The following is an 18295-nucleotide window of genomic DNA, read 5'->3' as shown; positions in this document are numbered from 1 at the left end:
GATGCTGGGACTTTGGAAACGTGAAAAACATTCCGCGAGACCATTATTTTTAAGTGAGATCATGTACAATATATTCCAGCACTGAAGCTTTACAAGGTAACGAGAATGATGGCTTACATTACCAAGATCATACTAGTTCATCGTTCCAATTAATTTAATATTCATCGAGTATTGTGTTCCAATATTTCATATTCAAGAAATGCCTTTTAGCTATTGAAATATTCTGTTGCACACATTGAAAATATATTTAAACCAGGCTTTACAAGTAGAAGTATTAAAAGTTCCTGTGTAATTTTTCAGCTTTCTTTAGAAACGAAATCGTTGAAGATCTGTCCTATTTATAGTTGTTAAAAAGAATGATTGAACAAACGGGATAGTTTTCATAAATCTTATCCCAGAAAAGATATGCCTGGTCAAGAAGGGTGTCTAAACCATTTGAGATTATAAAAGACTGATATTTCATAGAAATCATTCTACAAGTGGGGATGTTGTATTAAATTTTATCACAGAAAAGGCACGTTTGAGTCTATATACATATGTATGCGTACGTTGCTCGGCCAATTTTGGTCATCTTTGTTTTAATGATATGTTGAATATTTTCAAATACGTATTTCATTATTAATACATAAACATTTATTTGAAAATACCAACCTATCATTTAATTTAAACAGATTTTTGTAATAGACATAGAAGATATGAATATTTATGGGACTGACTGTACATACATACCGCTTATTTAGGAATATATCTCAAAAGTAAGTCTCATTATTTAATTATATCCTCAATAATTTAATGAACATTAAAACCGTGCTAGAAGGCACCTCAAACCCTTTCCCCAAGTTAACGACTCGGATCACCCATCAATAAGTCTCGCGGTAGTAGTTTCGCCAAAGTAGCTACAGTCTGCGGACTATTTTGTGCCAACGTCAAAGCTTTGTCGAGTAGGGTAACCAGCGAGTTCTCGCGAGAGCGTACGAAGGAACTACCCATTGGCAAACTTCATCGACAGGCGAGCTCGAGGCTGTCAATCGCTTCGTTGGACGAACATATTCGGAACGGAGCCAGGAAATGAGTGCCCCAAAGGAAAGGGTTGGAGGTGGTCCGCTGGATACAACGTGGAACAACGTCCAGGGGTTGGGGATGATCGCAAAATACTAGTATGGCGAACAAGTAGGGCAAAGTGGGTTTCCGTTTGCGGTTGAAAAAGTTCCGAACTAAGGGGTCCTGCTACATAGTTTCGAGTCCTGAAAATGTAATAATGTGGGAAATTTTATGGAGTAAACAATTTGGACGTACCAATTTCAAACTTTGTGTGCATATTAGTTTACATTTCGTACAACTATTAGAATTTTTTGAGTACCTTGCAAATGATGCGAGAATGTCTACAAGCTGTGAACTCTGTCATTATCAAATTCACGAATAGCATATATTAGGTGGATTGTAAATGTCTTGATAAACATCAAAGAAAGGAGAAATATATTACAAGTAGGTCAAGCAGGGCTGAATAGGTTTTGGTTTGTGGTTGAAGGAGCTGCCAGTTAAGAGGAAAAGCCGGACTCTCTTTCTCTCTCTCTTTCTCCGAATAGCTCGAGAGGGACTGGAAATGGCCAAACGACTTTTCACTTGAAGCAAGCTATCACAGATCGTAAGTGTTTTAATTCGTGTAAGTGTTTCTCAGTGAAAGCGGATAATTAGTGTAGGTGAACAGTTACTAGCAAATGTACACCTTCGCTAGAGCATTACTGAATGTATCAAACTCTAACCGAGCGTGAAAATTGGGCTGGCACAGAGGAAGAACTGTGTATGACTTTAAAGATGAGAGGTAGGCTCACGATACAAAGGTTGAGATCTAAAGTGGTTGGTAATGGCTTTTCACTTGACGCATTTCGCGTAGGCACCAAATAGGTGAGCCAGGTACAGAAATTCTGCTGGTGCGACTGTGAAGTAGTGAGCAGTTCAAATTACCCTCTAACCAACCGTGAAAATTGGGTTGGCAGGAAAGAAGAAGTGTGAGACTGTAAGCAACCTCGCATGCAGATGTTGAGATCTGGAACGTTTGAAGATATTGACGATTGGAATATTGGGAAAGCGTTCGTAATGGTGACAAAAGAGGAAAAATGCGAAGGAAACCTGGAGAGATATATAACAACGCAAGAGAGGGTCTATTCACGTGACAAAAGAAAGATATGCCAAAAGATGCGCACAGATTGATTCGTCCTTAGAATAAAACAATGGAACTTCGTGAACTTGGCACGCCCAAATGCAAATTTGTATAAAAATCAAATTGCATTCGTCTGTCCACGAATTGTCCACGTTTGTCCAACAAAAATTTTCATTTGTTCAACATCCAAAAAAATTATTAAAAAAAAAATTTTTTTTATTCAGTAAGCCTATATGCACATTTTTTGACGTTTTTTAATCAAGTTTGATTGTACGCGATTTTTCCACATTTGTCCAACCACAATTTTCATTTGTTACACTTCAATGAAACAGAAGTTGCAGCGATGCGCTCAACTGCGGATCATTTGTTCCCGTTGGACAAACGAAAAACATTAGTGGTCGTGTGCAGATGTAAAAAAATAACTATAAAATTGACAAAAACTATACGTAACTGAGCGCGTCGCTGCAACTTCTCTTTAATTAAAGTGTAACTTTTTCCTGAGAGGCCGATAACCACAGAGGTAGATAACGATGATTTAAAGAAATTAATCGAAACTGATTCACGTCAAACTATACGCGAGTTTGCAGATTATTTTAAAAAATGAAGAAGAAAGATAAATGCGTTCCGCATGAGTTAACGGACAAGCACAAGACGCGTCGATTTAACACCTTTTTCTAAATGCGGTATAAAAATATACTATTATGGGTTTTTATATCGCATTCTATGCTTCTTATTCAATGGATCTTTCACCAACAACATTGCCGCGACTAGAAATGACCATTTTTACACAAATGGAATAAATGATTGGCAAAGGTGCACTGAATTTGCTAGTTCTTATTTTGATGGGCAAAGTTAATTTGTAACAAAAATACAGATGTTTAAATCTTCTCTACAAAATCGGACATAAATAAATAATACGAAATAAATAATAATAAAATAGATGAATTCTTCTAAAAATTCAAGAACATTCATAAAAAGGTTCGCCAAGATCATCGTCAACCCTCGGGAATGATCTCCTGAGTCTCATCGCGATACTGTCTCCAGGCAAACGTCATCTCCGAAATCCTACTAATTCCCTCCTACGCGTTCGCGTCCCAAAAATGTTCCTAGCTGACCAGGCGAAGAGATGACACCGAAATACGCGGGGTGCAACTCGAGGGGATCCAACGGGCAAGTAGGGCATAGCGGGTTTTCGTTTGCGGTTGAAAGAGCTGCGAGTTAAGAGAAAAAGCCGGTCTCTCTCTCCTGAGGTAGGTCGAGAGGGGTTGAAAATTCGCGCAGGCGTTTCCACCACCGTCCATCGTGGCGCCTCGACGCTCGCCCCGCGACGCTCCGCATCCCGAGCCCCTATCAGCGTCGTCGTCCCTGGCACCGAGCATCCCTCGTCTACGAAACGACGACTCGGCGCTGCTCGCTGCGCCTCGGTCAATCCGCGACTAGTATGGCGCTACGCGCTCCGACACGGCATCGTACGTAGCGTGCTCGTCGTTCTAAGGGCTCGTGCACCTCGGCCAACCCCCTGGTGAAAACTGGAAAACGCGTGCGAATCGGCATATTTGTCCACCCTCCGACGACGTTAACCGAGCTGAAAGCACCGCACCGATTCTCGACGAGTGTTCGGACACAGTGGCGGAGGGCATGGTTTCGCGCGGGTAAAAAGTAAACGAACGAAAGCGAGAGGGAAATCCCCGACGTTGTTTTCGAAGTCCACCACCGGCCAGACAGAGAGACGTCGACCGACGGAGACAGCTAGCACGAGTCAGAGGCCAACCGTTCAACCGCGTGCACGCTGACCCGGTGCGGAGGAGATCGCCGTGGACGCCGGGTGGTAAACGCTTGATTGCGTTGCGGTGGCAGGGACCTGCGTTAAGCGTTCGCCAGTAATAAGTGAAATGATAACGTCGTTTGCCGCGATACGGAGCACGAGGGCAGATGGTACCAGCGGCAGGTGTCTGGTCCGGCGCGGGCTGTGAGCCAACGATGCGAGAGGATCCACCAGACAGGACAGAGAATAGTGAACGGCCACGCGCACATCGCCAGGTCCCCCAACGCAGGGGCTGAAAAAAGTAACCAGGTACACAAAAGAAAAACGATAGAGAGAAAGAGAAAGAGAAAGAGAGAGAGAGAGAGACAGGACAGAGGAGCTCTGTGCACAGCTGATCGCTGATAAACATGAAAGTGCCCGCCGCGTGTGACGCTTCCGTTCTCGATTAATACCGTAGAGTCTGCTTGCGTTACCTTCCCGGGTGGTTTGAATAGCCGTTCTCGCTAATTAGAGATCGCTAGGAAAGGTTGAGAGCAAAATGGCATGTCCTTTTTCACGTGAGCGCTTCAAAGCAAGGTGCGACGAGGGTAGTGAGACCCAGGGCAACAGCAGACAGACCATCACTAGATTGGGACGGGATGACGGGGGCAGGTCCAGGCAATCGTCTTTCGAGGTCTCGTCATTGCTGATGAGGGAGGAGATGGAGGACCCAGAGGACACGCAGACGCTTAATCTGAAGCACCTGAGGGCCGCTGTACTCGTGCTGACCAACCCATCGGTATGGCGAAGTTTCTCTATTTAGCATGGACTTTTCAAGGAGATTCGTAGTTAGGATGGTAACGAAAATAGGTTTCTTTTGTTTTCGTTGACGAAAAATCGATCCTTCGGCGGAATTCTGGAAAAGTTTTAAGTCAACAATCGTAAGATTGGTAAAGAGACGGAGGTCCAGCTAAAGCGCCGCGAGCTGTCCAAGCTCGGCCAAGTTTCAAGTATCATTGGCAGCCGAGAAGAATGCAGTATTGATACAGAATACCACAAATAAATCGCACGACTGTACATCTGGTATCACAAAACCGTACTTAACACTAAATTTACCACGATCGGTCAAATGATCGTTTCCAAATTTTTGTATGCAGTTCTTATATGCTATATGAGTCGTTCACTGCACAAATTGATTAACTCTATCAGTCACATAAAAATTGTATCAATACTGATGATTATTTGTTGGCTATCCTTTCTTATCAGTTTTATATACCGTTAGATGAAAGTTACGTCTCTATTTATCCACTCTACAATATTTATTTGAATTCATATTATAAAAGGAATATTAAAATACAGTGTAAATTATTTCATCGGATTACTCAACTTTTTGATTTATAGAATTAATCAATTTGTGCAATGAACAGCTCATATATGAATTATATACTATTGTTTCATGCATTATTCAATTTAGTTCAACGTAAAATATTTTTGTATTTAATTGAAAAAAAAACTGTCTTTAAGACTGGTCATTTATTCTATCACGACATACATAGTAAGACATAGTTACAAATAAACGTCTGTAGGTTTAGTGTTGGAACAGGACACCGATATCTTAGCCATTTATAAATATTTCCCGATAACCGAGTAGTCAAATCACTCTTGGAAAAAGTGTTTATAACTTATCACGATGTTGATTTTTGAAGTTTGATTGTTCCATCGGAAAAAGTACCGTTGCCAGAATCGTTAACTAATGCTCAATGGTAGAATAGGACTATCTAGCGCCGGAGGAATCGAGAACATCTTGCGATTGGTTTCATCGATGCGAAAACAAGAACGTGAACTCGAGAAACTCGGAACCCGCTGGTAGAGAATCGAACTTTCGAGTTAGAGAACACGGAAAGGGAATTTATGCGTCTTCCTTGTCCCTATCTCGTCATATTTCTCGAAATTTTTCATGCAACTGTGCGATTCAATTTTTCCTGGCTTTCCTCTTCGTCCCGGTGCGATTGTTGCCTGGAGGATCCGCTTCTAAAGAGTAAAACCTATATAAATGATGAGGTCGCCGTTCGTCTTCGATCCTCTTAGAGATCCTTGAGAATAAGAATCATGAGATATTGCGTGTCGTCCCTTAGAATAGCACCCACATCCGGCTACGTGCGTTCCTTATCGATCAATGTCTGATTAAATATCTACTATTTATCGAGAGCCAGAATGTTATTTAAATTAACAGAGAAGCGTGCAATGGTCGCCTACGGCTTAGATCGCAGGCTTTGAATCACGAAATCTTTTATGGCGGAACACGAAATATTCCGGATTATTTATGATATGCATTTCAAAAGTTTTACTACTCCTGTCCTGAACTAAACAGTTTCACAAATGCGCAACGTGTAAGCAATTTGTATTTACGTAAACTACATTCTACAGGGATAGAAGGAATAAACTGTGCAAACTGTGTTCGTCAACCGTAAAAGTTTTCTTTAAGTAAAAATGAAACGTGTTTAAAGAAAAGTACATTTAAGGTCGCCTACACAAAAATTGTTTTCCTGTCCATTGTAATGTTACTAAACAGGTCAGCTTGGGAATCTGAAACCAAAGTGAAAACATTTAAAATAATTCATTGCACTCATCAAATTTTCATCGCAAACCATATCGCGAGCAAAATTGTTAAAAGTGGAGTTGGGCAGAGTTGTATTCGAATAAATTGATGAATGGGAACTCCATACGGCGGTTTATTCGCATCATTTATTCGATTGAACAACCTGACTCGAATAGCCTTTCATTCGTTCATCGCGAAACATGGTTTGACCATATAATTCCAATTGCAATTTTTTTTATTGAACGAACAACTCACCGAAGCCTGTATTTTTCTGTATTTGTTACTCGAAATCTGTGTCTCGATAAGAATTTAATTCAACTCTGGACAAACTCGTCCCCTTTACCGTACCTAGGAATTTCTGAATACCAAAAAATACTCGCGCTGACAACGCGATTATCGTTGACAACCCATTCTGGTGAAAGCAAAAAAAAGAAAATCGAGTTCTGGAAAGTTTCGTATTCATGGGATCATCTCGCGCGCAATACGACAGAATAACCACGATGCTTCGCGGACATTGTGGCCGTTTCGTTATTAAACGCGATAAGATCGTCAGCCCGGTCCCCGTCAGAAACACGAGCGACATTCTGGGTCTAATACAAATTAAAATTCTTCCGCAGTGACCAGCGAGTTGAAAATGTGTAGGTACGCCCGATTTATACCGCTTGCGAAAACACTCTCAAAATGTTCGTTACGGGCGTCATTACTAGCTACCATTTATTGTTTCGGATTCATTAACTTTGCCAATTTGTTTGATTCATTCGTTCGATTCATATATCTCGTTAATTTCTGTACTCGAGTCATTACTCTAGAACGATAATAATCGATGAACGTCGATGATAAGATTAAATTATACTACAAGAATCCATTTGCCGAGTACATGACTTCAGAGTCCTGCGATGTTAGAGGGTTGGGTTCCTAGAGGGAATGCGAAAATTCATTCCGCGCAGAATATCAGAGCAGGTAATCAGCTGATTGATTAGTTTATGTACAAAGGCAGGTCAGCCGTCGTATGACGTTGCTTGATAGTCGATAGCGTGTGCTGCGACTGCACAATATCATAATTGTGGCAATAAGGTATAGGAATATTAGTATGGTAGGATTCAAACTGAAGATAGCACTGATATACTCTCTCGCTGGCGTTTTGTAATATAACCAAACAGTAGACCTATATTCCAATTAAAAAAGAAGTAAAGTATTAACAGTGTTAAGAAAATGAATAAGTTCAAGAAATGTTTAGCAATACTATAAACGAGGTTTAGAATGTTCAATACTGAATTCTCTCTCGTAAAATAAATGAATTTTCAGAATATTCCTGAGTTGTTTCAAATCCAGGCAGCCCAGCTGGACAAGAATTTACATTTAGATTTGAAGCTAGAGAAGGTGGGGGAATCAGAGTTTAAGTTGGTACTCCTAAAGCGACGGTGTGGAGGTATTTTGCATCTAATTAAGGGAATTAATTTTGGAGAGAAGCAAGCTTGGAGGAGATAGGAGGGCGCTGGATGTGTGCGACTGGGAACGTATGTATTCATAATATAATTCTGATGGGGAGACGCAATACCAACGACGTTATATTTGGTAAATTGGAAGAATATTGACTTCGATTGGGGGCCGACGTATTGCTTAATAAATTAAATTTTTATTTTTTCAGCCAAGGGAATCGATAACTTAATCTACATTTTTTCATTATCCATCTAAACGATGCTTCTCGATGCTGTATATTTATGGAACGTACAAGTTTCTAACGCGCAGTTCATATGTTGGAAAGTAATACTTCAAGAAATCTTTTCTGCACCACGTGGCGAAAACTTCTTGACACTTTTATGCGTTCGCGAGGGCTCGGATGATCAATGGCTTCGTGCTCGATGCGTTTTACGGTTTTGTGTGTTTTCGCTGCGCCAGGGCTTACAACGAAACCGATACAAAATACACGGAAGCCAGGTTTTCCTTTGTGAACATTTTTGAAAAACAATTGCGAACTGTCCCGTCGTGTTCACTGAATATTGTAGCATACGTTTGAATACTTTCCGATGTGCTCGCGGAAAACTAGAATTTTTCAGCTACATTTTTTTCAGGAGGCATGAATGGTATTATTGTTTTTATTTTATTTTCTATTTGCAACGGTCTGAGTTTTAGTGCGCAAGATTTTTTGTTTTATAGGAAACAGATTCAGAGACTACGGGATAGAAGGTACAAGAGGTAGAAGCAAATATATAAAGACGAAAAGTGAATGTTAATATGTGATATAAATATTTAATTAGACTGATGTTGATTATAAAATTGTAATAATATCAGGCGTTGGTGAATAGATATTTCAATAATGTACTAAAAGCAGAAATATCTTTTGCACAATATAGGATTTTGCGGATGAAATGTTTCATTTTATCAACGCTTCAGGTTCATTCCCGATCGTAATATAATCTCAGAATCCATTGTTTCCTTCCACTTTGTAATTGTAATGGCGCAAATATTTGAATTTCAAATGTTACACAAACCGCGGTAGACATAATCTAACATACTGCAATTTGTCTTATGGTTAACTGTGTTACTTACAAACGCATAAAAAATGTCTTAAAATAATCGTCCGTGAAAATTCCTTACTTCGTCTACTATTTAAACCTTGCATTGTTTACCTTTGTAAAGTTCACTTGGAAAATTTTACACAGGAGGGTATTAAGCAATGCCCATTTTCGGCATCGCCTGGGAATGAAAAATTCAATCAGGATCTTTTAGAGTCCCAAGGAACAAAAAATGTCCTTATTAATTTTTGCGAGAAACGATGGGAAAGTTGCCAAAAATACATTCTAAGTATGAATGTGATGATAACGTTACTTACGTATATTTTACATTTCGTCGTCCTCTTCTTCGGATATCGAACTCTCCTCGAAATATTTAACGACTTTTTATACGTCTTGTGATTACTTCGACAGTATATTGATATTTTGTAATGAATTTCGATTCATTAACTTGTTCAATTGTTAATGGTTTCCCAGTTTCCATTACAGAAGAAGGAGACGACGAAATGTAAAATATACGTGAGCTCCGTTATCATAACATTCATACTTTGAACGTATTTTTGACAACTTTCCCATCGTTTCTTGGGAAAGTGATACGGACATTTTTTGCTCCTTGGAAGACACTCTAAAAGATCCTGGATGAATTTTTCATTTCCAGGCGATGCCGAAAATGGGCATCTCTTAACACTCTCCTTTACGAATGATTTGTTCAATTGGAAATCATTAATATCTGTACAGATTCGGTTACATTGTTCACTCGAATATTCATTAATTTGTGAACGTATAAATAAAGAGGAACGAATTTTAATCATACGAATCACTGCCTGGAACGCAGCGCCATATATTTTCCACCACGTCTTCGTATGCTCTTCTGTTTTTGCGATTCATGCATTGTCTTCTCTTGAATCATTGCCAACAAACTTGCAAGAGAATGATGCATCAACAACAAAAAAAAACCTTCGTACATTCTTTTACAATAGAAGTAGAAAAATAATCATAGGCAACTTCAAAGTTATTTTTCCTTTTGTTCATGAAAGGAAAATACCTTTAAAAAGAGAAGAATATAATAATCGATATAAATATGATATAAAAAGCATAAAATTCCGCAGTGTAATTATCGCTAATTAACTACTCCTATTAACTCCCTAAATATAGTAGGATTACAAGTCTTTTTCACAACGTTCGTAATATTTTCCATACTGTTTCAACCTCCCCAGCTCTTTTCTGTAAGAATATATCATCCTAAATAAGTCCTTCGGGGACTGGGGATTTTAAATAAATGCTTCGCTATCGAACGTTCACGATACTTAGCTGACTGATCGCGAATGCATCAATTTGTTGGATACGTTTCAGCGTAAGTATGACGCGCATAAGACGGCTTTAAACTTTCGCCCAGCGTTTGTATACGAATTTATATAGAGCGTAATCCACGCTAATGGTCGTACACGATTGATCGAAAATTAATGGGCGTCACGTTGAAAGATTCGCCCTAAAACCGACGGAGCTTTTAACGAGGACGTCGTTCAAACTCGAATAAAATTCGCTGGCAAGAGCGAAAAAGGTATTGTCGTTCGAACGAGCGTTTCCTTTTCTCACCCCATCGCGAACCTCCCATTAGTTTTGCATCAATCCGTCGTGTCCGGAGGGTGTTATCGATTCCCACTGCTCGGAAATCTCGAATAATGCTGAAACATTTAACATTCGCATGGCGATCCCCGTATTTCGACTGTTCGTCTATTCCTGGACGGAACAGCACCGGCTAACGCGTAATATGAATTTCAAATTAGAAGCTCCGCACTCGCTAAAATTCCGCATATTGCCTGATATGTTACAGCCACTGTCGTTTAATTCGCATTTGATACCCCAAACTTACGATCCTCCCTATTTCCATTTGAACGTCACTCGCAACTTCTCGCGACGGAACTCTGGCCAACGCGGATGATTCATATTCATGCTTGCCTACTGACGGCGAATGACAGAAAATTAAGAAAAATCAATGGAAGTTATTAACGAATCCACGAATCAGATTATTCATAAGATTATTTTTTCAACTGAATAATACTAACTATAAAATATTCAAATCCACTTACTATGATTGACAAACGCTATAACATTGAATACTTCTATTTTTCGCAGTAATGTTTAAGCAAACACTTGTCCTAGTAAACTTGTTATAGTTATCCGATGCATGATAGTCGTTGACGAGTGTAACCTGTTGAGTCGACGACGATCATTGGCATAAACTTCAATAGAATCGCGGCATTATTGACGAAGTCGCTAGGAATCCTTGGCTCTTGTTATAGATAGCCTTTCATTTCCTCTCAAAGTGAAGTGGTTCGACGCCGTGTTGTTTAATCGAACGGATAATACAGCTTTGAGCAAATGCCGTTTCCAAGGGCTGTGCGGTTACCAAGCCTCTTCACACGGAACAACCGCAGCTAACTCCGAGTAACTCCGAATTGATGTATCACACAATTACTAAGTGATCTTTTGCACGATCGTCCATTAGTCTATTGGCCCCGTCTACGCTTCCTTCAAAGAGACTCTTCCCAGGGAATAAGCGTGTCTCAGATCGGATTAGCTGAGCATTACCGACGGAGTGATGAGTCTTACTCATGCTCAAGTTGATGGAAAAGCCATATGTTGTATTATATTCGGTACATCAAGTACATAGAAGTAAGGAAAATTAAATTAAGTTAACGGTTACTTTGCTTCCTTGTACTTTTAATATTAAAACGACCAAGTACATCAATTCGACTCATGTATTTCTTTCTTTTAAATTACGAGGGTTATTCAAATATTATGTAATTCCGAATTTTTGTACACAACTTTATTGAGGATAGATACAAATACAAATGGAGGGGTCGGAAAGTTTCCTATTTCACGGAGAAAATGTATTTGTGTTGAAGGAACATACGTAGAAAAATAAGCCAATTCGTTTGTATTTTTATCTAACCTCAATAAAACTCTGTAAAAAAATTCCGGTTTGTATTTGAATGACCCTCGTACTTCGTTATTGATAATATGTTCACACCAAATTTTTAACGGCAAGTACTGAATTAGTAGATGTGCAGTAGCACCTCGTTCACTGCATAGTGTTTACAAGTAGATGGTTGCTATGCAGATTTATTATTCATTGGATTGGTTACCTTGGTGATTGCAGCCACCTCGATAATTGCAGGAATTTCAGGGTCGACTGCCTGCAGTAATCGAGGTTCAGCTGTATCGCGATTGCCAAATGATCACGTACATAGTCGTCCATTAGTATATTGGCTCGTTTTCCTTTCCGTGTCACGGGGAAACGATTCCTAGAGAACGAATGAAATATCGAAGGCAGAGGTGCGATAAAACTTCGCTATTTCGATGGAATTTCAATTCGCCATTGTCGATTCCGATCGTCGACACTTTTAACGTGGCAACAGTGACAGCTAATAACCGTCAAACAAGTTATCGCGCGTTCATTTCTGGAATTTATCGTTGGCCTTTTTGTAAATTACTTCTTGCACTGTGTTTCCTATGGTGAATAATGACATCAAATAAATAAAAAGCAAAATTTTGTATTGTACGGCACTGCACTTTAATTAAGATTTGATCAATTTCCGCACGAAATTACCTCCTTTGATGCTGAACGTCATGAAAAAAATTCCAACACAAAACATGAAAACCACGAGACCGCCTATTTATTAGTGGAAGGTTGCTGTACCACCCATTTCTCTTTCATACTCCACACCATATATAAATGCACGTTAATATGTTAATTTTTCACCGTGGATCAAAACAGACCATTTTCGAACGTTGTTCTCTATACTCGTCCAATCGAGGGTAGATTTCAAATTCCTTGGAAAATATAATTCGCCTAGTTGTGTTTTCATTAACGGAGCTTTCTTCGGTGGTTTATTAACTTTTCGAGTTTTATCGGCTTTTCGTGTTCGTGTTCTAGGTCGTAGTAACGCAGCTGCATTTCAGGATTGCATCCGCGTCCGAAATTGCTCGGATACAAACATTGCGTACCGTACACGGTGAAGAACACGTTGCCGTTTTACGTGCGTTAAAGCAAATAACGTTCCCGTTTCCGATAGCGCAGGAGAACACCGCAGTTTTCGCGTTTCATGAATTAAGCAAACCGATTAAATACATCGGATGAGGTGTGTCGATGTATGGTCAATGGTTGTGCACAGAGTGAGAAAAAGTCGTGGAATAATCGAAACGGAAGTGATTCTTCCGATGGCAAAACAAATCGAAACACGACGAACAACAGATTTTTTTTTTATTGGAAGCTTTGCTTTTCGAAAAAAATGGCGTTTGAAAATGTATGGGGTACGCATAGGGTTGAGTATCGACTTGGTCGACTCGTAGTTGTAGTTTAATGTAATATATGTTTAAGCTTGCGATTTTTAAACTTTCACTTTTGCAATTACTCAAGGAATAAGTTTATAGTCTTTCGAGTAACGTATTATTGCAAAAGAAGATCGTAAATTTTCTTTTTAAAATAACAAATTTAATATTACATTTTTTATCAAAATTATAACGTAGATTACACATTTGTATTAAATCTTGGCGCCCAAGGCAAAACGCTTTTTTGTCTGACAGTGAGTGGGTTAAACCACTGTATAAAACGGGAATTATTAATGCCTTTCAGTTTGATGAAATTTGTAGATACTACCAGTTTTACCATCATATCCAGCGCAACGGGAAGCTTAAAAACCAATGGATCTTAATTTGAAACATGCGATTAATCAGCTTTTGCTTTGAGGAGGGTCTACATCGTTAGGAGAAAGTTGTGCGATTTACACGAATACTCTTGGGTAACCTTAATGTAAATGATTTCGAATCATGGCAGCGAAATACTCTCATTACTTTAATTGAACACTCGGTATGTGATACAATGGCTGAAATAACCACGAATAGAACGTTTGCTTCCTTACAATACTGCACCATCAGTTGCATTCTGCTACTAATCACTCTGTATATACCTGCTCTAAACAGTCCTTGCATGTTCTCTCGGGTTGCCACTCCAGCTATAACGGCATACCACTACTCTCGCAATAAACTGACCCTCGATGTAGTTGCTCTTGCCTTGAAATGTAAAATAACGTGCATTAGGTTACAGAATTATCATATATTCAAACTACAACTTTCTGAACAATGCAAAATACAAAATCAGTACACCTTTGTTTCCAAAGACTCCCCTGTTCAACCCTTCAAACTTTTACAACAATGTCCTCTTATATGTTAAACTGTACCAATGACCCAAGCGTCGTAGAACGCAACATAAACAAGAAAGGACCGACTTCTCTTGGATCACCAACGAGAAATTCATGATAGATTTATTTCCTTTGTCCAAAATTTTGAAACGAGAGTGTTCTTATCGAACGGTCTTAAAGAGGAGCGCGAAGTAGCCTGCTTCGGCCGAAAAGGGTCGAGTGCAATTAACCTATGAAAAGGCGTTGGTGGCAAGATATTATTTTTATGCTCCACTCTTAATTTCATCGCGCCAGAAAACGTCGTACCCATCGCCGCTTTTAACCGTTTAATTTGCCGGATTTACGAGGCGCGTTAATTCAATCAGTCCTTACCAGGGAAAGGTTGCGACGATCCTACGAGTCCCAGGACTGTAACCCCATATTCTCGTTGGTGCTTTTTGCCCTAAACCTCGCATCAGCATCGACCCTAAACCGATGAAATATCAGCTTGGCGAAAAAACTTCTGACCGCCATTCTTTGAGCAACGTTTTGCTCCGCTAGCGTTAGACGAGCAAACTCTGAACCGACGCGACGTGGCGGATTTTCTCGGTTTATCGCACACCCTGTAAGCTGTAAAGTAGTATAACTGCCCCGTGAAATTAAAACTTTCCTCGCTGAATTTTGTGCCACGCGTTTTTTGACGATGGACACCTGTCACCTACATTACACTGACTGTATTTATACTAAAATTGGATAAATGATATGTATTATTAGAAGATTAATAGTACATTATCCCATTCTCCTAAAACTTTTTTTAGGTGAGACTACCGGGTGACACTTTAGGGTTGTTTGCAATTACCACCAGCAAAAAATAAATTATTTATTTTCTACCCTTAATAATTAAAAAAATATGCTGAATAAAATATATAACAAGCAGTTTACGAGTACGAATATTTTCGTTTTTGCAGAATTTAAATATCTGAAATAGTAACCGAGAAAAAGATAGTAAAGTTAAGGGTGTTTACATATACTTATCCTGCTAGACCCTTTGTATGTGTAATCATTTTAAGTGAGAGGTAAGAAATTCATAAAAAATGCTGCGCGACGTCTCGATTTGCTGGTTTGTCCACGCGAAAAAAGCCTGGAGTGCAAAGGGTTAACTTATTTGCCCAAAATTCGTACTATTTCTCAAAATAGGCACGATTATCAGGACACAATATCTTCAGAAAGGGATACAAACCATTATCCAGCATTTCAAGTAGTATGAGTCAAGAATATGGAAGACAAGCGTCACTGGTTTGTAGCATACGTTCCTCTACTCCCTGGCGATTAAGGCGTGTCAAAAATTAACGGAAAACGAACAAGGGTTCCGCAGAGACCCTGTGGTTGATGACAAAAAGTTAACTGTCGGATGGAAAAATGCGGCTGAGAAATTGACTTGTCAATAACACAGTTGGTTATAACTTTCCGTGGCGCAGGGGAGGGGTCGGTGGGTCACGTTTAATTTTTCAACGTGGGAGCACTTCCTTTGTGCGGTAGAAAAAAGTGGCCTCATAAACGGGAATTAAACGGATTACGTCGCCTAATCCTGAAAGCGCGGCAAATTAAACCGAGTAGCTTTTACATCGCCTACTTGGGTGCCTCGGCTACGAGGCCGTTCGCGCGCCCAGTTTCGTCGCGCAATTCGCTAATGACCGCTCGATGCAAATGCAATTGGAAGTGACGTTCGAATCTCGGCCTCTGTTAATGTCCCATCGAAATTTCATACTCGCCCTAGAACGGGCAAAAAGATTTCGAGAGTCCTCGAATAAGTGCGCCGAGTTTACAAGAATTCCGACTCTCGGTCCGATCGCTCTAAATTAAAACACATGGACGGTTATGGAACGAAATTAAATGACAAATGGTACGTTGTGTTAATAACTTACAGCACACGTCTCACACGCAGAGGCATCGAATTCTCAAGTGGGAAAGTAATCGTGACCGCGGCGGTTCCGGTAGCAGTGAATTTAATTCGAGTTATGTAGAATTTGCTGAAAGATTACATCAACATTGCAGTGACTGTTTCACCGTGGCACGAAATTTGGATGGAATTACACGGTCGTTAATTCGGGAAGTTCAGAATTTTGATAAACCTCGAGTGTTTCAAAGGTTGGGAATTTACGAGAGTTCAAGCGGCTCAGTAGTACAGTTGCAAAGTTCGGGAAGTTCTCTGGCAAGAGTTCAAATGTTTCCTAGTTCGCGAGTGCCAATACTTCAAACGATTCGATTCGCTTTTGATTCTTGAAAAGAAAGTGGTGTGAGCATTTCCTAACAGTTTCATCGGTGGACTCGATAATCAATAAGAGCAATTAATCGATCCCTATTCTCCTGTAAATTATAAATTCCAATCAAAGTTTGCCTGAACATTGTACACAAAGGAATATAAATACTTATTCCTTATTTCCGTAGGTCAATGAATGAAACTAGATGTGATTTATTCAAAGTTTCTATCCAGATGAGAATATTGTCCTTCTTTGGTATCAAGTATTACTTTCTGAGTGCGTTCTTATGTAAGTTAACACCACAGATTAACTCAAGTGCCAACTGATCGTTCCAACGAACTTCTAGGTTTCCACTGTTTATTTTCAAAACTAAGCATCCTATAAATAAACTGTAAATATGAAATAATATTAGTGCTATCGATAGAATCAGTCACGAAATGCTAATAGATATAGACCGCAGGTGGTACTGTCCCTTAAGGGTACATTACGGCCCCTCTCTGTTGGAATGGACAATTGACCATACACATGCCTGATTGAATATCGCTATGAGCAGCACTGACGACCTTTTAGCAGTTCCTTAACCCGTTAACTGCGAAGGACGTATATATGCGCCTTCGTGAAATGGGCTCAGAGAAATGTTTATATTCGTTATATCAATATTTAGAAAATATCAGCGTATAGGTGATGATGAGACGAAACTTTTTCATATGTACAGTTTATTTATAGGATGCTTAGTTTTGAAAATAAAGAGTGGAAACCTAGAAGTTCGTTGGAAAAATTGAATTTCATGAAAAGATCTTCTAAGTTTTCAATTTTTATCTTTGAAATTAAACGTTCTATGAATAAAGTGTAAATATAAAAAACTTTCGTCCTATTGTTCCCTATAAGGTAATATTTTGTTTTAAATTCACACCTCTACGCCTCTTAGAATTGCCAGCAAAAATCATCCCGCAGTCAAAGAGTTAACAGCTTCCCCGATACGACTAATTTCACAATTGAATAGCCCTCGCGAAGCTCTGCTTCAATTGAAAAGTATTTACGATATAATTCGGAAAAGGTGTTAGATGTTTCTTGGACACACGATGTAGGAAAGACACATCGTTTAGAAAGAATCCGAGGACGACCTAGATAGCGTAATTAATTAAGATAGCTCAGCAAAGGAAAGATCCCAGTTCCAATCCTGAAGCAGCAACCTGATGGATCGATTCTTTTTCTCTCTACGACTTCCAGAACTGGGATTGCCCTTGTGCTTCTACGTTTGCTTCTCTTTTTGCCTGGAATTTCGAGTTCTCTAAGTAGCCGAGAATATTAGACCAGAGAGGGAAATATCTGTCCACGACCCGAATATCTTAATTGGTTGGAGAAGTTGAAAGTATCATGACTTAATTTAGAATTAAGTTAACTACTATGTTTTTAAGTACAAGTATTCAAAATACTGGAAATACAGTTTTTATCGCATATAAAGGGATACATATTTCCTTTACTATACTCTATAGTATTTCTATACTGTAAACAGTTTACTTTTGTCCTTGTTAACACTGGCTAAGCGCTACCATGTGTATGTTTCTTGATACCGAATTGAGTTTATGAATCTATTCATTTTCTTCCAACGAATATAAGGATTAAATCCCTAGATGTATTATTAAGCGACTGTAAAGTTCACACAGCATTGCTTGATAGACCAACGGAATGCAAACGTGAGCTAATTCATAACAGAAGTTCGTTCTCTTTGCTTCCCTCGTTTCCTTTACTCAAAGTCAGTTCGAAACGTCCATTGCTAACTCTCGTTATTCCCGCGTGTTTGCCCTATGAATATAAACTTGAGACCAAAGCA

General features: G+C 39.3%; 1 protein-coding gene across 1 annotated transcript in view; it reads left to right on the top strand.

The window, feature by feature from the left end:
- Nucleotides 1–3535: 3535 nt before the first annotated feature.
- LOC128896022 (head-specific guanylate cyclase) overlaps nucleotides 3536–18295 on the top strand; it is a 49898-nt gene continuing 35138 nt past the window's right edge. Inside the window, exon 1 of the mRNA XM_054159147.1 lies at nucleotides 3536–4704. Within this exon, the coding sequence (XP_054015122.1) occupies nucleotides 4465–4704 (240 nt within the window). The 5' untranslated portion in view covers nucleotides 3536–4464. The remainder of the gene's footprint in view (nucleotides 4705–18295) is intronic.

This window comes from Hylaeus anthracinus, unplaced genomic scaffold, assembly GCF_026225885.1.
Source record: "Hylaeus anthracinus isolate JK02 unplaced genomic scaffold, UHH_iyHylAnth1.0_haploid 0, whole genome shotgun sequence".
Lineage (NCBI taxonomy): Eukaryota > Metazoa > Arthropoda > Insecta > Hymenoptera > Colletidae > Hylaeus > Hylaeus anthracinus.
The sequence above is the reverse complement of the archived record's forward strand: the minus strand, read 5'-3'. Positions and strand labels throughout refer to the sequence as shown.